Below are 24924 nucleotides of genomic sequence, written 5' to 3' on the forward strand. Positions count from 1 at the left end.
CCAGCTTGAAGGGTCTAATATAGAGAATTTACACTACATAACACATGTACAGCCATGAAGGTCTATATCACAATATCCCAGCACTTAATCTATGAACGGGAGGGCATACAATTAATTTAAACATGCAGATGCAAACAAAAAGGTTAAGAAAAACTGTGCTTAAAGCTTACCCATCCTCTCTGACAAACTGCTTTTGTCTTTTACATATATAAATGAATGGCTATTTACACCCATTTTTACAACCATATCCTTTTAATTTATGTTGTGGAACAAATGACATTTAATAGCACATAGAAACAAGTTTCCCTGTACCTTATGTTAAATCTCCATGGCAGAAAAAGCTCTATTAAATAACTCAGTGCAGCCAAACAGTTTCAACATTATAACTCACCTTCAAATTCTTTATTTCCTACATCAAATGATGCCTGCTTGTACTGGCACAGTATGATTATCTGCTAAAGGCACACCATGCGAAATACTTGCAACAAGAGTGTAAAAAAACTTACATATTATAATAGAGGATACTACAGGCTAATGGCATTTCAAAATGTGTAATATCTGAACTGAATTCCCCAATAGTGGTACAGTAATATGAATTTAAGCTATGTGAATAAACATCAAGGTCCAAAAAGTATGATAACATGTGTGATATGGCCAATCATATTACACGTTTTTGTGGTATGAGTGTTTTGACAGCATAACATGTAGGCTATTTAAGTGCTTAGGCAACTAAGTAAAGTGTCTTCAAGGACACACAACATGTAGCTGACCCAAGCTGATGTGATGGTAGGGTTTGAACCACTCTTCTGATCTCAAGTCTGGCACATTCACTATTAAGTCACTTTTAATGATAGCTGCCTTGGTGGCCATACTGGATGTAAAATCTACATTTTAATTTAGGAGAAACTATGCATCATTTAAATATCTTGTAGTGAAAACTCCTTACTGACATGAGTGGTGTCCTTATTGGATGTCAGAGCAATACTATTTTCATTTAGAGAATGGGATGCATGTGTAGAAAGTTTTATGGCAATCTGACATATATTTTAGGACATGCAGCAATGGAATGTTTGTGCTAATGGATGGACATACACTGTATTTTGGAAGAGAGATGAAAGAAGAACAGACCATCTCATAAGACCTTCTGGTCTTTGACCAGCAGAGCCAACCACTCCCCAATTATCTTGTAAGTCGATTAGCCCATGGTTAAAGTAATTTTTTGCTCCGTGTTCTGATGCTGATATGTTTTAACGCAGTGTCATCAACTCAAAGTTCACCAAATAATGTCATAAAAATGTTTTCACTAATCATCATTGAGACTGAAAAAGTCTTTGAAATTGCATTAATACTTGCGAAATGAAATAAAATATACTCATACAAATCTTTAATAACAACTCGAATATTAGACAGCAAATCAGCTAGTGAACATGTTATGAAAATGTGACAGTGGGTGACAAAATCAGTGACACTGTTTAGAATACTGTGTTACATTTTTAAAGTTTTATGTGGAGCTGTCTTTACCACCTTTATTTAGGTGGTTCTTTCTTAACATAATTTGTATATATTTAAAAAAGTGCCTGTAATGTATGTTTCATAAGTAAGTATGCAGCCTCTACTGAAAAATCTCCTTTAATATTATATCTTTCTCACCGATTATATGCACTTCTACAAAAACAACTTATGAAAGATTCATATCCAATTTTATTTTTGTTGATGCTTATAGCTTCTATAGGACACAATCTATATAATAAAAAACTGTGCTTAAAATTATGTTTGTTTCATTTTCCCAATAAACTTGTGCTTCCTATGTGCTAATGATGTTGCCTTGGAATATAACTTTTTTTGGTAGCAACGGACGTGTAGTGCGTCTAAACAAGAGATGCACAACAAGAACAAAACGGAATAAAGGGTCGCTAGGTTGAAAGCATGCGATTAAGAGTACTAGAAAATATATCATTGTTATCTGTTACCCATACTTTGCAAAAATAAATAAATGTTTTCAAAGGAAATGAGATGTATCACTATGGACGCTTTACATTTCTGAAAAGTAAAAGTTCTTAAGTGCGTCAAAAGCGATGACTCCGATAATGATGTCTTCAGCACATTGATGTACAGAATATTACTTTTAATCCTACTTGGTTAAAAACTAGCCCATTTTGTTCTTGTATTTAGAACCCTATTTACAAATGTAAATTATCTGACAGTTTTAATTTCGTTTGGAACGTCCCCGTTTATTCGTCTAGGCCTATAGCAAAGTTTTATCACTGACCGGATGTTTGATAGAAATGACGCACATGCGTAAGAACAGTTCCAGTGGCAGTTGACAATATTAAGCCGTAAAGGCATATAACTTATACTGTACAGTATAAAATTACACGTTGTTAACGCCTGAGAGCTTTAACAGTGCTAACAAATTTAGCCTTGAAGGCTTTAACAATGTAGGGATCGGGTGGTTATTTACTGTTTCATTAGTTTAGTATAAAAAGAAGGGGCATTGAAAGATCGTATTTTCAAAAATACTTTCAAAATTGTCAACAAGATGCATAGTCGATGCTTGCTATCTTCAGTTGGCTTTTAACACCGATTTTTTATGTCAGCGTGTCATGAATTCTATTTGATATTATCCTAAAGTACAAAACTTTCCCTTGGTTGCCTCTTCGTCTTTAAAAGACAACATTAGCTGTTACCAAATATAGGCATTGTGACGTTCTCTATGTAAGATTGACTAGTAACATCCATCGTGGATCCACACTAAGATTCAGGTCTAACTAGGTATCTGCAGAGACAACGTCGTTAGTATCATGGACTGGAAGATCACAGTTTTCTTGATTCTACTTTCTTTCTTGAGCTTCGTAACCAATAGTGATGCACAGAGCTCGTAAGTGAATATTTTCGCATTTTTCACAGTTTTATTCCACTTAATTTTTTCAAACGTCATATTTCTTGTATATGCCCATGATGTCTAGATAACTGACATAGAAATCTAGTCTTCATCCGTTGTTTTTTATTAGAATTTAGAACGTTCAGGTAACTAGTAAATCTATCGACCTTTGTCTACGAAACAATAAATCTGTGGGTAAAATGTTGAAAATTTCTCCTCAGTAACTAGATTGCTTTCAAGCAAATCTTTGCATGAAGAACAACATGTTTCAGACGTAGAATGTTATGCGTAAATACATAAAGTAAGATCTTCACGGAATATATGTGACATATTTCATTTAAGAACTGAATGTTGTACAATCTTAGATCGCTCTAGTTGTCTACCGTTTTACTTTCTCTCTATAACTATTTGATCTCTGTCCTCGTCTTTATGTCTTTGTTCGTTATATCCCTCCGTGATAAGCAGCTTTGTTAACCAGTGTTCAACAGTCATCAGAAGACTGTAATTCGTTTTTTACTTTATTCTGGCAAAGTTGGGCAATTCATGTAGATCAAAATGACGAGAGAGTATTGTACTTTCCCGGATATAAGAGTTCTATGTACCTCCATGAGTCGGAAAAATAATGCGCAGATAAATATCATATACTCAGATGATCCAGTCAATAGCATAATGAAAACGAAGTTCATCGAGTGATTCTTTATTTAGATCATGCTTCATTACAAAAATGAAAAATGTAAAAATAAAAAACGAAAACAAAATATATGAGTCTGTATTCCTCTGCTTTCAGAGGACACCAAATTTTGTCAACATATCATAAAACATTTAATATGGGAATATCAGTCATAACAGTTCCCAGTTTCAAACCCATTTTAAGTGATACAAACCTAGGTTCATTTGTCTCTGGTCTGAAAATATTAATTTAACACAAATTACTTTAACGTGGCTGTCATGTTTACCCCGACCCAGAGTAGCCCCAGTTTGAAACATGTATAATCAAAGTAATTCTGACAAGCCATTGTTTGATGTTAAACATTGCCGCAGGCTACCACTAATCCACAACGTAAGATTGCCGTGGCTAGAAGTGGAGAGCCAGACCTAGGAGTTGCGAAGCCGCCAGTTAGCTAATTATCACCTAGTTGTGGAAATGTTTGTCCAGATCAAAAGAAGTTGCCTGAAGAAGTGGGAGTGTCTTAACTTCTTTTCCCTGCAGACAGACAGACAGGTTGAACTGACCGCTAAGACGATTGGACAGGGTCACAGGGCCACCCAATCAGAATCGAGATAGGGGAGAGACCCTGATTTGGGTAGAATATGATCTCCGCGTCTTCCGGCAAGAATTAGTTCGCTAAGAGAAATTACCCAGAGGAGGTTAGCGTAACTTCGAATAGCCATTCGTTATTGGCGGGAAAATCTTAGAACAGGAAATTCTAAGTACAGACAGCTTCAAATAAGGTCAGTGAGCTAGTTGTTCGGTCTTTGCGGAATGAGACAGCATGTTAATTGTAGGTCGTATGTATACTTTATAATTACTAGAACCGTAGTACGAAGAATTACTTTGTGGTGTTAATATGTTTGCATATTTTGAAGGAATGAGTTGATATTTGTAAAGAATTATATAGCTTGCTAGCCGTCGTAAGAGTTAATATTGTAGATCGCTATATGGGTATCTTATAGTAGACTAGCACATGTGTTCATGTGATTATAGATTTTGCCATTATTGAATATTTGTGTAATGTACAGACATGCGTCTGATTGCTGTCAGATTGTAGTACAATGAGATTAAATATATATGTGTATATACTGACGTGACGCAATGTATTGATGTCTGTATGACAATTCGCTGATACAGTGTTATTGCGCCATTGTTTACCCTGCAAGATGTGTGTGTGAATTTCGATGTGTACGCATGCGTGACAGAAACCGTGATAGCCTTATCTGATGATTAATTGGTGATCTAGTGTGAGGTGAGATTCGATAAAGCAGATGTTAACGCCTTGTGGGTTTTTCACAGGAAGCTTTGAAGGACAGACCAGTTACAGTTTGGTCCCGTAGTCTCAGATAGAGAGACGGAGGAAAGGAGAAGAAAGGAGAGAAGTCAGGAGAAGTTGAAGTCTGGGAGCGAAATTGGAGGAGGAGATAGTAGAGAGGGAAACGGAGTCGAAGGAGGTGTTAGAGGAACGGAAAGAAGGAAGGAATTAGCGGGAAAGAAAGAGATGAGTAGATGCAAGGACAGGGGGAAAATCGAACTCACACTGTAAATCACGGGATGAATTAGGCTGTCACTTGGTCGAGGGAAAGTCGGGTGATTGAAAGTTATCGTTTTTAAATTATCGAATTTATTAAATTGTTATTGATTGAATTTCATCTTCGTGTTCTCTATAATTTAGCCGTCGGCATTGCTGACTGGGGGCTCAGAGCTGTAAATCTACCTCGTCACTAATTTAACTTTCTAACCTCACGAGCCAGGGTGGAACTTTCATCATAATTTAATTAAAATATATTGGAAGAACCACACCCCAATGCGTGCAAACGTCACAGTGGCTTGCCTGTGAACTACGGAAATTAAAATTCAGAATACGGGCTTTATTATTTTTATGAAAGTGCACTTAAGAAATTATATAATATCAAAACTCCAAACAAGCATATGATCTCTATACAATTTACCTTTGGATTTCGGGTCGTGAAAATAGATATCCAGAACTAGCAATTTTTTTATGAAATGCGCATCGGAAGTAAGGATTAACCTGATGGTCCCAAACACAACCCAACCCTCATAATTTAGATATCATTATGTAGGTTTCTACACATCTCTAAAGACACTCACTAGAAATAAAATAATAAATTGCCCAGCAAGCTGAATAATAGGTTTTGACAACTGGTGCTTATGTAGATATTTACCAGAATTTAATCCAAGTTGAAAACGCAAATGATAGCCTCCAAAGTAATTGTTCTAGTCTGCAAAATCTAGTTCTGTCATTGGAGTTATACATTATTTAAATTGTGATGTGAAAATTATGTGCTGTAATCCTTTATAGCCAATGCCCTCAACATAAAGGAAAGGTTTCACTTAACAATGCCAAATTATTTTCATTTTTCATTTATTTGTCAAATATATATTTACACGTCAGTATGGATGTCGTCTATATAATAGTTGAAGTTATTGTTAAATCTGGTTAAACCCAGTTGTACTTGTAACACTTTAATGACCGTTGTGTAATGGCCCTTTTCAAGTAGGTATTGTTAGGTTCTGTCGGTATTTACATTCCATGATGACATCTGCAATGCAGATCATTTTCTGGTATCAAATTACGTCATGTATGCATTCCGTTACTACACAAATCAGCATTATTGTACAGAAGCATCAAACACGTCAGTATTAACAAGGTGGTGCATATAATTATTAAAAATACGAATTCTGTATCTGCAACAAATTTATTTTATCTTGTCTATTTATTGTTAGAAAAATAGAATCTTGCTAAATTTTGAAAATTAATACATAGCCTGTACCTTAACGTACGAAATCCACAATCATTAATACAAGACTGAAAGGATTTCAGCTTACGGGAAATATTTTACTAATTAGGTAAATTTGGACACAATCACTCTGTAATCCAATCATCAACTCATTTATTCATGCATCTTTAATTTTAGGTGACATAATATATTATTATTTATTTATTTGAGTATTATTATTATTCCATTTTTTCTTCTTCTGTTTATCTCTATTGAATTTAATTAAAGATGCTATCTGGATGAAATCATCATAATGATCAGGAGTAATAATAATGCTGATGACAGTGATGATGATTATGTTTCTCACATAGTCTGATGATTATGTTTCTCACATAGTCATGTTCGCTGAGCATGAGACTCGAACAAACGCGGACTGAGGTGATGTGCCGATGATCTGTAAAGGTGAGCGCGTTAGCACAAGTGGCCTCACAGGACTGCCAAGTCATAATTGCAAATTGGTGCCATTTTGGTATCAAATACTTGGAATAGATTTTTTGTAGACAGTTTGGTAAATAATAATAATAATAATAATAATCCTTTCTTTACACCAAATACGCTAAACAAAAAGGAAAGATATCACTTAACAATGTTAAAGTCTCTATTTTTTTTCATTTGGTAGTCAAATATATTTCATGAACGTCAATATTGATTGTGATACATACATCACAATTGTTCAATAGACATGTCGAATAAGTGCTGTTACCTCCTCTAGAGATTTACTTCCCTTGTTTGTACCCCCAATGCAGTTAATGTTCGAGTATCAAATTATGAGATGTATGCATGCAGTTACTGCATAAATCAATTTTAGTATATAGAAACGAAATATCAAGATGGAGTACAGAATCACTAATAACAAGAAACTCCACATCTGCAACAATTTCATTTCATCTTGTCTATTCATTTTTAAAAAAAATATAATCTTCGTAAAATTTCAAATTTCATATTTAATCGATATCATAAGAAGTGTTTAATCCTTAATGTATCAAGAAAGCTGGCAACAATTCCAGCTTAGGAGAAATATTTTACAAATTAGGTAAATTTGGACAAAGTAATTCTTTAACTCAGTTATCCGCTCATGTATTTGAGCAGCATTAATTGTAAGTGAAATCATCAAATAAAATGTATTTGCTTATTTGCTTAATAATAATATTTAAATATTTTAGTGTTTATCTCTTTTTAATTTATATAAATATTTTAAGTGGATGAAGTAAGCATGACGATTAGGAGTATGCTGGAAATGGAAATAATGGTCGATGTGTTTTTAGCTCCTATGTAATGTCATCACCTCCGCTATCCTGAAAATGTTTAGTGGAGACACAATAGAGCAGTGCGGGAGATCAGGATATCAGGCTAAACTTATCTAACCTTTTACAGTAAAGAGTTTGGAAAGGAAAATAATTTTCAAGGGATGTATTCACGTGCAGCATTCGAATCATAACTAGACCATATATTATAACACGTGCTATCTCTGTCACACCTGTAAACGACGAAACCAATTTAGAATTTTGAAGACGGTTTTATTCTAAGACAGACTGTAAGAGACCGTGGAATTGATAAGATATATATTCCAAGCCTTCGTCGAGTTAGGATGTGTATTTATGCACCCATGAATTGCTAGCCTTGTCCGCTCAAAAGGAATGACTTTAACGTAGAAACCCTTCAATCTCTAGATATAATTTGAAGTAGATATTGGGCATCATTTTAGGAGTTAATTAATACCATCTCTGGCTATTTCGTAGGTATTTATTGACTTGAGTAACTACAGAATTACTTCATTGCAACTTAATGATTCGTAAGCTTAGGAAAGAGCATAATCCAGTATCATTCGTTCGCTATTTCGTTATAGGAGCCTATTCAACAAAATAATGAAGACATTAATTGCAGATTATAATAGAGGTTAAATACAAATTAGAATGTTTGCCATTATTTCCTGATTTATCCATGAAAATTACTGGAAAAGATTTCTCTATTATATTACAACATGCATCAAACTAGAGACATATTTCCTTTACTGTATGGTTCAAATGTACTTCAAAATAAAGACTTTAAAGTAACCCATGCAGCGTACCTATCGAATGTTCGTTGTCTTCAGAAGGTTTTACTCCAAGATGTGTACAGTGACGTAGGGTTATTATGTTATAGAACATTCTGTAGCCACTGCTTAAAGTATGTACCAAGAATACTGGTACACTAACTGCATAGCCTCGATTATCCCTTTTCGACATTATTCCTTTTACTCATTTTTCCTGTTCTCGTGTAATTACCTTCAACCATGCTCCATACTTTATTTCGGGGTTGGGGGATGAACGTATGGACGAGTGGATGAGAGCGCTGATGCACGAAATCTAAGCTATGTGCATCGTTGCTAGTGGCAATGGCTTGATTCCTGCTTAGTCCGAATAAAACCACTTTAACTTGTCTGATAACAGTGTTGTCATTCTATATAAATTTATTTTATATACGCATGTATCAAGGCATAAAATATGAGATCATAAGATAAATTCTTCGTCTCGTTTTGGTACATAGGTGCCAGTTTTTAGCTATGATTTGGCTCATATACCTTACATTTCTAAATATAAATCAAGTATTTCTGTGCATTCATCTGATTAATCAAGTCCACCTGATCAGCGAGTGACCTCTGGTGAACCCCATGTCCTTATATCTGATCAGGATCCATTTATTGTCGGGATGAGCGCGTGACCAAATAGACTACGAATCTGGCACACGAGAACGAGGCAATAAGTGCCAATAATTATTATAAAAGGTGCACGTGTTCGATTCCTGCTTGGAAACAATTACAACTCTCTAACAGCTGTGATTATATTGGTGCCATAGCACACACACACACACACACACACACACACACACACATATATATATATATATATATATATATATATATATATATATATATATATATATATATATATATATATATATATTCTTGACTATTTTATAATATACAAATATGAAACATTGTTTAATTTGTTTAGATTGTATCTTATTTATATTTTATAGTCTATCTTATATAGTGAATGTTTTCATTGAGAAATGTTATTTGTAAAGTATTTAATATTGTACTATTTAAGACATATTTGCACAAGACGCCGAATCGAGTATTGGACTGAAACATACTGCTCAGCCATGGTCTGGTGGTGGTAAGTAAACAAACAATCTTAGCTTTCATTATGAAATTGAACATGTCGAATAATAAATTTAATGTAGATATGTTTTAAATCAACAAATGCAGTAGTTTGATTGATCTAGAATGATCTGGAGTCGAGTCTCTCTTAAGCGGAATATACTGAGAAGGTATTTTTGTCATACATTAGGAAACAAATAATGTTCCAGATTTCATTGCTTATATCGTGGCGATCATTCAGGGCTACATAAAAATCTAATCTCAATGTTTTGGATAAGAGTAAAAAGTTATTTAGCGACGTTTGAATATCACTTGCGATACTTTTGTTTCAATTACCCTTGATGAATTAAACTGAAAGCTTATTTATTGTATATATATATATATATATATATATATATATATATATATATATATATATATATATATATATATATATATATATATATATACTTTAGAACTTTGTTAATACTTTCACAATATATGTATAGTTTTAAATATTTATGCACTCTCGACTGCTAAAATTGCCTCCCATCCCCGCACCACTTAGGCCATATGCACCCTTCTGTATGTCATAATAGGCTACGTTTTGAGGCAACCCAAACCCTAACCCTAACCCTTGACTGCGATAGCCCTGATAGTTGCCATTCCGATGCATCATACTAGTTCGTCACTAACTTCTGCTGAAGAATTGCTTAGAAGTGCCTGATTGATGAAGCGTCTAGTCACTCCAAGCTTAGGTGGCTATGTTAAATAGACTGCGGCTTGTCATTCCAAGCTTAGGTGGCTATGTTAAATAGACTGAGGCTCGTCACTCCAAGCTTAGGTGGCTATGTTAAATAGACTGCGTCTCGTCACTCCAAGCTTAGGTGGCTATGTTAAATAGACTGCGTCTCGTCACTCCAAGCTTAGGTGGCTATGTCAAATAGACTGCGTCTCGTCACTCCAAGCTTAGGTGGCTATGTTAAATAGACTGCGTCTAGTCACTCAAAGCTTAGGTGGCTATGTTAAATAGACTGCGTCTAGTCACTCCAAGCTTAGGTGGCTATGTAAAATAGACTGCGTCTAGTCACTCCAAGCTTAGGTGCTATGTTAAATAGACTGTGTCGCACTGGTCTTCAGAGTGTGAAAGGTCACTATTCTGAGAAAATTATTGTATTTTTATGCTTGGAATTTCAAAAGGACAAGTGTCAATCGAAAATCGCTCATCTTTGCTAACGTATATGACATGTGTTGCCATATTAAGAGAAACTCCATAAATGAGTGTTACTTCGGTCTTCTTGTCGGGCTCAAATGATGGATGCGTGCGACATAACATTCTTCAGTTACGTGAACACACACCAAAGTGTTAATAGTCGACAACATAGTTAAACGCGGATCCAGGATAATTCGACCAGCATCTCGGAAGAGGATTTTATTTCCAAAACAGAGATAATTCCCATAAGTTCACATCGTTGAGACAATTAATAGGAAGGAGACTAATGGAGCTATCAGCGTTCATGATAGCAATACGATTCCAGAGCTTGACCAGAGAACTAAATTGTATATTTAAAACAATACATCTTTAAAGAAAACATACATGTAGTTAGTAATTTCATTCTGATATCCTGCTTTTGGCCAAGCTTTGTGTGGATATACCCAACAAATTATCTCTAAACAAAATCTCTTAGTCTTGATATGTGTTGGTGGCTGCAGCGAGATAACTTTACAATTTCAGAGCTTAGAATGTCTCCAGAGATAAACGAATCAGCACTAGCCGTAACGCAAGTTCATTCCCACCAAAACTTACATATTGACGTCCAACTGCACATATTTACCTGCATTTATCAGGGCTATATTTCTCAAACATCTCAGTTTACTCATTCATCCACAATCAGCTGAGATGCTTTAACTGTCTTAAGCATGACTACCACAAAGACGACTGGAAAAAAATAATCTCTCGTAGGTGTCGAGACGAAGGCAATGATGAATCCTTATGTCAGGAGAAATTCTCCGCAAAATGTCAATTTCTCGTAATCGAAGGACTTCCACATACGTAAACTCGAGAATGATATCCAAAGCGTGAAACAGGATAATGGGATGGCTGTTGCCGAGTGCTGAAACGTTTAAAACCCAAGTTTACAGACTTCACACCTACCGGACATATATCAACAACCACCCCAAAATCACTAGTTAGGCATTACATTAAAATAAAATATGTAACTGTGAGACAAGTAAGAGACCTGGTGCTGCAAGTAAAAAATGGGCTCGATCCGGCCCGCAAAAAGAAAGGCAAATTAATGGCTATAGTGGTAAAAGAAACTGTGCATATCGATTTATATAGATGTAGCTCAGCGTAGCGTATTGTAAATCACGATGTTTAACATAACAATTAAATGTACCTTAATCCAGGAATTGACTGGTCATTTACGTAGAGGAAACTTGGATCTGCTACAGATCCATAAATAGGCTTGTCATTGGACGTACGCTATAAAGGTACTTCGAAAGAGTTTAGAAACGGTCAGAAGTAAACGGATTCGAATTGTTAAATCTGATTTTTTTTTCTTCTGCTGGTTACATAGATCAGGATCACCAGAAACTCTGTCTTGGCTATTCTCTTTTATATTAGACACCACATTATTAGTGTTCAGCTGCTATGGCTCATTTTCATGTTCATTTAGATGCATTAGAGACAAATGTTAAAAATCTTTGTTTAATACGAGTTGTATCAGCACACATATTAAGGAACTAACGGATCGTCTTGCACTGGTTAGACATGATTTTAATCATAAATAAACTTGACTATGGTTCGATTGTGTGCGAAATGTTGTCTGTATATGCTTGATCCAATACACAATCAGGACTTTCACTTTGTGAGCGTGTATAACTTCCCGTAAGAAAGGCTTTTTATAGAGGCAGATGAAATGTATCTTTATCTCAGAAGAACAAGACTGGTTCTTCAGAATGTTACCAAACTATGTTCCAATTTATCTAATCCCGCATATGGTGTAGTCTTTAGGACCAAATATTAAACACTGTATACACAGAACCAAAGTTTATCGCACCTTTGGTTACACAAAATCGTCCATCTGTAGAATCAGAAACAATCGCACCAATATTCCAAAATCCTTTGTTCCCAAAACACTAACTTAGTTATCAAAAAAAGTTTTTAAACAGTCATTTGGTTTTTCAAGTAAATTCAATGAAATAAGAACCCCAGATCATGATTATGTCCATTTAAATCGACAGAGCTGGAGACAAGGTTGTAGATGCCACTGAAATACTCAATGGAACCATCTCGAGCCGGTTACCTGATCAAGTTTCTATTCTTTCACCACATAACTACGCCATATTCAAATTTTCAACGACATCTAAGCGTCACTATTTCAGATTCTCTTTTCAGCTTGAAAAATGTTCAAAACCTTAAGTGAGTCCACCTGTTTAATCTTTCATAAGCAGGATTAGCTCAGTCTTGAATAGCATTTTCTACTGTTGGCTGCATAGACAAATCAGTGCGAACGATAACAAAAATGCAGATAAGGAATCCAAACCTGCCGTGCATGAGCTCGTTTCGGTTTCGAAGATTACTTACAGTGACATCGTGTTTTATGTACTTGGCAGAAATGTTCCATGAAATCTCCACACACAAACTTTGGAACCTCAAACTCATTATTTTGAGAATGTCATCCTTCATATGGAACAACCACAGAGATGAGTCTCATACATAACTCTTGAAGGTGAACTTGTACTAGACAGAAATCTTTGCAAGTAGAACACATCTTATTGAAAGCTTCGACTTCCATTCTGTGAAACAGAAGATATGCTACCGAATGCAGTCTTGGACATTTGGGTGGCATAGAATTTATATAATCAAGTTTGTACATATCTTTTAAGGATATCATACTTGGACCTTTAGTTTCCAAGAATTGTTTTTGTTGTACTACATGTTTATGATTATTTGAAAACACTTCTCCGATATAGTATAGATTTTTCTTAATTGCAATTAATATCTTTACCTCTTATTTGGCAGCGACTACTATGTTCACGTATGATTAATTATCATGCATACATTTATGTCAGTGTCTGTCGAGGATAAAATTGACCATCGCAGTGAAATCTGTATGTTTTCATGGTGTCATGTTGATTTGTATTCGCATCTGTTAAGATTCTGTAGCAAAATTTAATGTGCCAACTGCTATTATGTTTAGCTTTGACACGAGTGTCAGCAAATGTGAGTGATCTATTTATATATTTTATAATGAAATTTTCATCTAACCTTTCCAAAAAATATCACATGAATTGATGACCGATTATATATAAAAGATTTATTACAAGCATTGGTACGTACTTAGTGTTAATTCCTTGATGTCGCTAAAAAGTATTGTTTCTCGAGTTTTACATCGATGTATTATGAGCTCCAAATTGTGATTAAGGGTTCCTGGAAAGGATAATACGCTATAAAATTAAATCGCTATTTATTTTGTTTTCATATATATGACACCATGTCATTTCTTACAATTATGTCTACAGGTACTGTGACTCCAAACAGTGAATTCGCCTGAAGGTATTAGGATTCTAAACCGTGAATTCGTGACGAAAGTTTTCAAATTTATGTCAACTTTCTTCCCTACTGGTACAAATTTATAATTTTATCATTAGGTGTGGAAAAAAATGATAAGCATTCTAACAATATACATACTTCTTATGACTGTTTTCATTCTCTTTCAAGGTGCGCTCACCATTCCACTCGTCAGCATGCTAGAACTATAATAGATAACTATTGTTGTCCAGGGTGGGTGGATGGTAGCTCCCCATGTAGTGTTCGTAAGTATAACCTGGCAATGAGATTTATAATTCATTTATGTTCTACTACCTCAATATTGTTTTGAAATATAAAGTCTGAACTATGAAATGTAACAGGACCGACAACGTCTCATACTTATTGAAGTTAGACGGAAGTTTTAATCAGTCTAAATAGTGTTAACATTGTTCAATCACCAGTGAGTGATGTTTCCTTGCATAGTCGTTTTATTCTGCCGACGTTTAAATTATTGAAAATCGTTAATCATTTATGACATCTTTTTCTTTGCATTATTGAAATATTTACCTTTTTTAAGCGGTGGACCATTTCGAATTATGTAAATATCCCCTCTAGCAAAGGATTTTGGTCGATTGTAATAACAAAGTGTAACAAATGTTTGCGACAAGAAAAAAAACAATTTATGCTATCTTTCCAGATTAAGCATTGTTTCTTTGGATCATTAAATTTGTAGTTTGTAGCAATTGTGAAATCTAGGAAAATAGTTTTATTTAAACAACTCATTTCTTTAAGAGAGGCAAATATCTATGAAAAATTTGGGTATAAGAAATAGTTTTAAATAACTCATTTCTTTAAGAGAGGCAAATGTCTATGAAAAAATTGTGTATAAGAAATATTTTTAAGCAACTCATTTCTTTAAGAGAGGCAAATATCTATGAAAAAATTGGGTAGAAGAAATAGTTTTAAATAACTCATTTCTTTAAGAGAGGCAAATGTCTATGAAAAATTTGGGTATAAGAAATATTTCTAAACAACTCATTTCTTTAAGAGAGGCAAATGTCGATGAAAAAATTGTGTATAAGAAACATTTTTAAACAACTCATTTCTTTAAGAGAGGCAAATATCTATGAAAAAATTGGGTAGAAGAAATAGTTTTAAATAACTCATTTCTTTAAGAGAGGCAAATGTCTATGAAAAAATTGGGTATAAGAAATATTTCTAAACAACTCATTTCTTTAAGAGAGGCAAATACCTATGAAAAAAATGGATATAAGAAATAGTTTTTTACAACTCATTTCTTAAAGAGAGGCAAATGTCTGTGACAAAATTGGGTATAAGAAATAGTTTTAAACAACTCATTTCTTTAAGAGAGGCAAATGTCTATGAAAAATATTGGGTATAAGATAATGGATAAGATATTTATGACTTTGCAATTGGAATTGTAGTAAATGTTGTAGAAGGTTATATTCTTAAAAGCATATCCACATCTTCAAGTGGGTTTAGAGGGCTACATTCGGTTCTAGATCGTGCAGTCATTCTTACAGAAGTTGTCTGTGTTGATGGGGAAGATAAAAAAGCGATACTGTAAATCTTCATAATATACAGAGTCTCCTCAGTTCCCCTCTTCATAGCCTCTCAAACACTTGTCAATAATTCTGTTCTCGGAGTACGGACCAGATCGTAAGACTGCTATTTACATTTTCAAACTACAGTACCTTTGAAGAAATGTATGCACTGCATTAAGCGGAAGAAAGAATTATGGGTCGTGTTTGAACGAAAGAGGAGACATCAATGCATTAATTTTGAAAAAGAAATAATGATCCAAATTTGGATCTTTACAGCAATTTGTAACCCGTCATGTGGGAATCGTGGAACATGTATTGAGCCAGGTAGATGTAGATGCAATTACCCATATTCAGGAGAGTACACGGCCTGTGCAACACGTAAGTTGAAAGAATGGTTTGCGAAACCTTTGGTTCTGTGTAAATCATTGTGTGATGGATGTGAGCATGTTTATTGGATGAACTCTCTAAATTATGTCATTTCATTTTAATCCTATGACAGTTTTCCAGTTCGTAAAGTATATACTTTGTAACCTCACTCGTCCATATAAAATGATCCAATCCGTTACCAATGAAAAGAGTGGCCATTCTTATTACGTATTCTTGGGTCCCTTTTTGTTTCCATATGCATATGCGTCTTATGTAATAAGACTTGGATGCATATAATTCCAATTCAATATGACTATTTCACCCTATCCCAATGTGCGCATGTTTGGTTCACAAAATCACCATTCTGAATACAAGTTGACAGTATAAATATTCAAAGTCGTCTAATTAAGCCTGTCTTTATTTTGTCTCTCTTGCAGCACAGTTTCATAAAAGCATTCGTTATCTGAATCACAAGATTCTTAACATTCTTTTTTAAATTTTGAAACTTTTTCTTGTTCGTTAAATTGAAATTTCGAGCGGTATTAGTGAACGACGTCTTGATTATTCACCTGCATAGATACTTTAAAAAATAATGTAATGAAGTTTCTGATTTCAGTAAAATGTTCACATTTGGTGCCATGTTATCCCGGGAAGTGCTTAGGTTCTGAGGCGTATGATTCATGTGCATGTGACACTGGATTCTCTGGGACTGGACAAGATGCTTGTTTAACAAGTCAGCTCTCTATCTGTTACTCTTTCTTTCTCTCTCTCCCCTCATTCTATCTCTTTATATATATATATATATATATATATATATATATATATATATATATATATATATATATATATATATATATATATATATTTATTTATTTATTTATTTATTTACACTTGAAACAGGAATGGTAATTAGAAAAAACAAAGTCGTATTTAGAAACTGGATCCTTGATTTAGATAGAAGGATAAGTCATATCAGCTTAGAGTTAGGGTTATAATAAACACGTTTTGGATGAGAAAGACCGGCAGATCGTGATGGAGGGGAATCCGAACGGAGAAAGATAGTTTGTGAAAGCGTAAGGAAAACAAATTAGAGAAAAGGAAGCAAAATTTAATTGAATAAGACAAAACAGATTTAATTTAATTTTGCACCAGCTGGGAGGAGGATATATTTAGGAATAAGGAAATAGGAAATGAGGCACAAGCTGGCAATGAAGGCAATGGACGTTAAGCAAAAGTGTGACCAAACTTATGACACGGATAATATAAAAGGGTCTAGGTCGCCACATTCTCAGAGAAGATAGAGAACGCTTTTAAATACTGATCTGAAAAAGATCTGTCAATAACGTTACAATGAATCGCTACATTACCCAAGGGAAAGCCCTAGATGAATAATCCCGTCATCCCTCGAGCTATGCAACAGATTGTGAAACTTTAGATAAGCTCTTCAGTTAATCATACAGAATGTTAGGAACAGGTTTTAAATTTAGAAAGCAGCTGAAGTGTCTGTATATATGTATGTATTGATTTATATGATTGGTAAGTAGGTCCAGGGATTATTTACAATGGTTACTGAAATAGAGTGGGAATAATACGCACGAATGCCTGTCTGATATATTTTTTAAAGATTTCATAGATGGCCTTGTGTTTATATGTGGATCCTTGACATAAGAGGCTATTTAGATGGTAAATGGCTAGACGGCTTGTTTATTTTGAAGATGCATTAGTGAGACTAAGCATGTTATATCTTAAGATAATAACGACCTAAACACACGAGGAGGCATGAAGCTAGTTGCCAAAGTGACCCTGCTTATAGATGGGACGATAGATTGATACGAAACAGGTGATAGTTACATCAATAAACTAACGATATATAAAGGATGGAAATATACATTTTATCGATTCCCTAAGACATCATATTAAAAAGTAGCTGTTGGAACTGTAAGCTTACACCATGTCATATAGTGCACTAAAGTGAAGGAAAACATTAGATACGTGAATATTAGAGAATCCGCAAGTCAAAAGCGCCATATTTTCGGGAGGCAGGTGGTTTTTCTTTTAAAAAGCTAGACCAAGGATAACACTAACGGGCAAGTAGTTGCGGTTTGGGCGACTCCGAATGTGATGGAGTAGGTGTAAAATCGTAAGAAACAGGCTTTTTCGTAAATCCCCTTTTGGTGTCACTGAATGAGAGAGTCTAATAGAATATATGCTGAAGTATGGACCGAGACAAGGAAATCCAGTCAAGGGGTTATATTATTTGTCTCCCCGAGATGTTTTGTGAGCAATGAGAGTCTCGAGCCAAGTGTTTTTGTATATACTGAGTATTAATGCGAATATATTAATGAGGGCAATGATATGAACTGTCGACCCTAAGTACACAAGTTCTACGCATCAGCAAATAGCAACATATAATCCTTTTGATATGATTACTGTATTTTCACATTTAATCTATGGATGTCATATGAAATTGACAATAAATAATTAATATCTTTAATCCGATTAAGTTTAAGCTTTAGTCAGTTATAATATAGTTAGAAGGTTCTAAGATAGGCATCTATACGATACACTGCTGTACATTATGCCTACTGGGTACAGTTCTAACAATGTGTGTCGTGTAGTGTCAGGAAATTTCAAATTCATGAATTTCTTGGACATATGGTAGGTGTTGCTATTATTAGTGCAATGAAGGCTACAGGAAATCATTTTGTGTAATATCATGTGGACTTATGAACGAACCACTCTGGCTGATAAGTGCATGAGTTTTCATATGCAATCGCATTATTAGAATTTTGTTATTTGTGGCCAGTGATGTCTGTTGCCTTTGTGTCTGGAGCTCTATCAAATAGCTCGACAGGTTATCAAAATGGAGAGACCTTAAGCATATATATGTTGTTGCTGTTGTTGAATTTTATAACAACTCCGTCAGGCACACTAGAGACATCAATGATTTCTTTTTAAAAATATTTCATTGAGCATGAACACCATGACTGAGACGACAGGTCTGATATAACCAAACTGAGATAGGAGAAGTAAGGTTAGCAGAACAGGTAGATTTCTCTGTCGAATGGGTGAGAAAAGCGCCCTTTCGTTTTCATCATCGACCTTGATACTCCGTCATGCAATGGACATCATCACTGTACACATGCTTAAAGACAATTTGAGACTTGCTAATTGAGGCAAACGACTACGTCCAAATTCACACTAAACTATAAGCGGATTGACCGAGGACATGAACGAAGTTATATTTCTCAAATCCACTTGCCAACATGTTGCGCAAAGAATTCGACCAATAAAAGGATCCGCTCGGTCTTTATGATTAGCAACAGTTAAGACACGAGATGAAAAGCGTTGTAATGTTTGGGGAAGTTCTATAATTATGTAACAGATATATTACTGTATAGATAATCGACTGTTTCAGACAGCAGACATTTTGTCAGGGAGCTGCATTCCGAAATCTTAGGTCACATATGCAGAATGTGGTACGTGCATTAAGTATCAATAGTTACTTGGGGACTAGAATTGAAAACCAGATCCGACTTTCTCGACTGTCATTGGCATATAAGAAAGTACCATTTTGCACGATTTTGAAGATCACATAACAATTTCCGGGAACTGTTTTAGACTTGGGAAGGGAGGGGCGATCACTAGATTCCATTTAGGTCACTTGTCAAAGAACAAAAACGCAAAAGAAAAACTATTCTCTTCCACTCGTAGTACCATCATTCATCACCACGTCAACACGAAGAACGTCGTTAATTAATAAGTGACGACTAATATTAACGAAGCACTAGAACTACCATTACTAACTGCAAGAATAGCAATAATAATAATAATAATAATAATAATAACAATAATAATGATTACAGTGGCAAAGGACAAGGGAATGCCGGATATTGGTCTCAGCACAGTTACCTTGTCTCATATCAGACGTACGGACAACTCAACCAAATTTTCCTTTGCCATGGACGGAACCACAGACCTTAAGGACACATTCTGGATTAATCAAAAAGATTTCAACTATATTATGTTTGAATTCCACTCCCTGTACGAACCTCCATCGCTCTCATATAGACCTAACTATATCCGTGACTCTGGTTTCGGCATCGTGGGAGGTCAAATCTTTGTCAATATTTCCAAGATTCCAAGATCAGGTAAAATTAATTCAATCATTTTGGTTCTTCCATACCTTATACATATCTTTGCTATATACTCGAACAAAATAAATCTATTTGCCTTTCTTTGCAAACCCCAGCATGCTAAACCTTTAAAGCTACACTTTACATAGATTTAGCCCCACAAAACCTGTGCTATGCGCCGTTTGAACTTATCAAATTATCAAAAGATGAAACAAATAGGACTTAGTGTATTTCCTCAGTTTTATATTAGCAGGTGCGAATATTTTGATTTAGAATACAGTTTCACTTATATATATTCTGACGTCTTATTCAGCTTTGAAGTTTATTATTTGTATTGTATTATGCTGTATAAACTGCCAGAGAAACATTAGAAAATGCACAGAGAGCTGTAGAAATTGAGTGAAACAAAGACTATCAATCACCCCTGTAGAAAGTGTCTGAAACTGCTTTCCTCATTAGCCTGGGTTCCTTTCTGACATTTTTCTAAATACAGTTGTTCCTAAATGAAACCTTACACACAATGCACTCACTGTGTAATAAATTTAAACTGGAAGAACGCTCCAACTTACCGGCGCGTGAGAAAGTTCTTCTTGCACGTATTGTCTTGTTGCAAAATTGACTGTATCAACATAGTTTGGGATAAATGCAACCGTCACGCCGCTGTGTCTGATTCCACCGTTGTCACTGAGCTGAACCAGGATCTTTACCACAAAGTCGCCTTTCTACTTATAATAGTATCTCGATTGTCTACTTTTGACTTTTTCAGTTTGGCAGTGTGATCTTCATAAATTACAAGGTTACCTGGGTCAACGTCAACAGCTATGTTTGCAAATCAGCTAATATCTACATCAGCACAGTGTTGTCGAACAGAGTAACGGCCGTAAATGTTGATACATATGGTTGTATAATACTATCACACATACTTTAATGTGACATCAATATAAGTGTTTGCGGGATTGACGAGTGTTCCAGTACGCACAGCGCTTCACCGACAAAAAGACCGCGTATGGGGTCATCCAGCCGTGTTTGTAGTGACATAGTCAAATAATAAAAACGGTAGATGACTCCGTCGTCCAAGTCTAAAGGATACATAATTAATAACCTAAAATGGCGGCGCACGTCCATACGAGTCAAACTAGAAACTATGTTGAGGTGTTACCGCACATCCAACCCAGTGAGTACCAGGGCCTGTTGATCAATCCAGATTGACGATGCTGGTTTCACGTTTGCATGGCACTATTGATGCAAGTTCATCTCGCATAAAAAAGCGAAAATGTTTAACGGAATTTGCCATCGCAGGAAAATCAAGATTGGTCAACGCCGCGATTTTCTGCGATTTTGTAATCAAAGACCATTGCCCGAGGGTAGTCGACGACTCGGGACTGGCAATAGAAAGCTTCTTCCGTTTTATGTGTAATTCCTGATGCAGTTCCGACAGCTCATAACGCTGCAGCCTTGAAATTTTGGAATCGCTGCAAGAAATGGAAATAGTCCACATTTCTTTGCATTTGTGCCACCTCTGACTCGGATAAATAAAAAAGTTACTAAGGTATTTTGTGTCAGGCTGCACTAATCTGTGTGAACTGTGTTTGGGTCAGCCACTCGACGACATTTCCAGTTTGCTGCAAACAATTTCACTCTGACCCCACTATTGTATTTGTTTGCGTGTTTCATTTTTCAAGCTGACTTTAAGTAAGATCAAACTTCACTTCGTGATAGACATTATTATTCATATACGTAACACGTTCAATAAAGAATTTTCCACAGGTGCATCGATCACTCTAATTTGGCCCTCAGCACTCTCCAGCAGCATCTTGTCGGAAAGTATCATAGCATAGCAGATATAACAAACACCCACTATACTGACATGTGCTTGAAAATGCATGTCAAAGATTGACTGCTTGAACAATTCCAGATGTCCCAGTGAAAATTAAGAACAAATTAGGTACAACCTTTGAAAGTCTTATATGGAAATCTGCAGACCCGTGTCATCGTTCTCATGTATGTCCATGTACGACCACATATTGTGATATGCACGTGCAATATGAAGAGTGGCTTTTGCATAGTTTAGCCGAATTTCTTCCGAAGATTCCCGATGTCCATTTAACAGAATAAAGGTACTTCAGTCTCGTATAAGTTGTCAAATATTATTGTACTCTGTGTCTAGTCATTATCTCGTGCTGTAAGTTGAAACGCCACAAACACGAGTTTTAGTGCAGTTAGTCCATGCTGGGTAATTATTTGCCAGGTAAACTGTCCCCCGATAGCAGTTGGTGTGTGTGCGTCTGTAGTATGTGCGAGAAATGTCAACAGTGACGTGGTTCCGGATTGCAGAAATGATAACAACCGTAGATCTGTACTCACTGAAGGGGATAACACAGGCATCCACAGTGTTAATGTGTCTAATACAAGTTTGCCAGCAGTAGCGATAAATTGCATCGGTGAAGCTTTGCTATCGAAACACACCGTTCGTTTAGCTCCAAACACCACCTTGTGAACATATCTACAAAACCCAAAGATGTGACTGAGAGAAATTGCGCACTAAAACCTCAGCGAATCACCAATGAGTTGTGATTGGCGCTCTGCAAAACCAGTTTGGGTTAGAACCTCTCGCTAAAGAGACGGTAGCACCACATTGGCTTGATCACTTACATCATTGACAAAAATCTTGATTGGACAATCGGTTCTCGTGTAATCGGTGCCCTATCGGGCTAGTCCAAGAATTGTCCCCGACATCAGCTTTGTCCAGAATGGATTCGATTTCGTTTCCATCGATGTAATAACGTGCACTGTTAAACAACTCTATAATTACATTGTTACCAAATCCCACTGAGCTATAAGCATTGTAATTAGAATTGTTCTCAAGTATGAGTTTTAAATCAAATTCCAAAAATGCTTCACATAGAAGGAAAACACAGGTGTCTTGTACTTGCAATTCTGTTTTCATTTGATTGGTATCCCTGGTTGGATAGGGGTAATACTGAAAATCTCTTGCTTTGATCCGATAACACAGGCGCTGTCACGTCAAATGCTTTATCAAACACTACTTTGAACTGGTTTATACATTATTGATTTTCCTTATTACTTCATTAATACTTCAAGCGGAATTGATTCGTTCGATGATGATGTAACTGGAGCCGTCTTTGGTGCTCGTGTTACTAATTGCCTTATTCGATCTCGAAGCATCTGAACTGCTAGAGACCCAGTTGTTTCAATACATCCACATCGTCACTTTAAATAATATTCTCAACTCTCATGACAACGCGCAATGGTAGGCTGTGTGGGCTTTTATTGCACTCGCAAATAATCCACGAACAGCATCGCCGAGCCCAGTTCCGTAATAGGTCGTATTCACGGGTTGTCTCGCGTTGACTATTCTAATTGGGATCACATGCCCACGCACGACCGTCATTGTTATTAATTGTCAGGACGATCTCTAATGTACAGTTGTATCGTCGACGTTTTACCTCTCATATCCAACACGTGCTCGTCTTGACCAATCAGGGCAACATGAATATGTGTCAGCCGAGTATTTTCTCATGACATATACAGGTGATGTGGGCGTAATCGATATCAAGTCACCTGGTTCCATGGAGGGTGAAACCCCAAACATAATGTAACTAAATCTGCCGTATCGGACTTGCTTTCGGAACTGCCACTGTCAGCGTCACAAGTTAAATGCACCCTCGTTGTTGAACTAATTCTTACAATGTCAGATGCGATATGATATCCCTCGCGCAAAAAATCGTTTATCCTCTAGGATGTGGCCAGGCCAACCAAACACTGTCCTTATGGATGACTATGCAGTAACCACCACATACAATTGAGATTTGATGGCAATAACAGTAATGAGTGTGGACTAGCTCGCATGGAAATCTTAGAGTTTTTCCAGTCACCACCGAAATGCTTCATCGAATTCTTCATTGATAGTATGCCAGTTCAGGCAACTGTCTTTTAAAAACAAAAATGAATTGTTCGCAGGCAGGTCTCCAAAGGGTTGGGATCGAATATCGAGCTAACTGTAATATACTCGAACCGAAGCTAGTGCGATCTCAAGTGTGCGTGTGTCCCCAGCAGTCACAGGTACAGACAAACTCACAGTGAATTATGGTTTAGTGTATGAGGTAACGCTTTGGACTGCATTTACAGTCATCTGTTGCATTGCAACATTGATTACGCAAGACGTGAAACGTCTCAACACACACCGTTTCGATCATTTCAGAACCCATCGGTTAATGAACCTCGTTCGTCGTATACATCATGATTATCTTCAACAAGTTAATGCATCAACGCGCGATATTTGACTCTATCCATTAGACGTAGCCTCATTAATGACTTAGGGGATTGTTGCACGCACAAACTGATCCCATAAGTATTTACAATTGACCCATGGTTGTTAGGGTCACACCGTCCACGGGGTGCAAGCACAGCAAGGCCCTGTCATTTATTTGCTTGTGGATATACTAGTTTGGAAACTTAAGTTACAGATGTGGGTGGAGTTGCAGGTGCGATAAGTTGTTGATAGGTTAGTGGTTTTAACCACTTTTTCGTCCATCTCAGAGGAATTTTCATAGGTAATTCGGCTGTTTGATATTGAGCTAGACCGTTTTCCGTTTGGGGTTATACATCCTGCTGGCCATGGAGTTTAGACAGTTCTTGTTGACGCCATTTATGTACTTGTTTGATCAGCCACGTCCAGTGAGCGAAATTGAGGGATATTTTGTTTCATTAACCACATGTTAAAATGCTTTTATGCAGGTGTAGGTGCAGATGCATGCTCCTGTTCAAGTTCTTCTTTTCTATGT

General features: G+C 36.0%; 1 protein-coding gene across 2 annotated transcripts in view; it reads left to right on the plus strand.

Moving 5' to 3' along the window:
- Nucleotides 1–2309: 2309 nt before the first annotated feature.
- Nucleotides 2310–24924, plus strand: part of LOC149784058 (uncharacterized) — an 80633-nt gene continuing 58018 nt past the window's right edge. For both annotated transcript variants that reach the window (XM_089932155.1, XM_089932156.1), the window contains exons 1-6: nucleotides 2310–2878; nucleotides 9484–9552; nucleotides 14242–14336; nucleotides 15894–15995; nucleotides 16600–16716; nucleotides 19850–20134. In XM_089932155.1, coding sequence (XP_089788281.1) covers nucleotides 2802–2878; nucleotides 9484–9552; nucleotides 14242–14336; nucleotides 15894–15995; nucleotides 16600–16716; nucleotides 19850–20134 — 745 coding nt within the window. In that variant the 5' untranslated portion in view covers nucleotides 2310–2801. The remainder of the gene's footprint in view (nucleotides 2879–9483; nucleotides 9553–14241; nucleotides 14337–15893; nucleotides 15996–16599; nucleotides 16717–19849; nucleotides 20135–24924) is intronic.

The sequence above is a fragment of the Sinohyriopsis cumingii genome, chromosome 14, assembly GCF_028554795.1.
Source record: "Sinohyriopsis cumingii isolate HCF-2022 chromosome 14, ASM2855479v2, whole genome shotgun sequence".
Classification (NCBI taxonomy): domain Eukaryota; kingdom Metazoa; phylum Mollusca; class Bivalvia; order Unionida; family Unionidae; genus Sinohyriopsis; species Sinohyriopsis cumingii.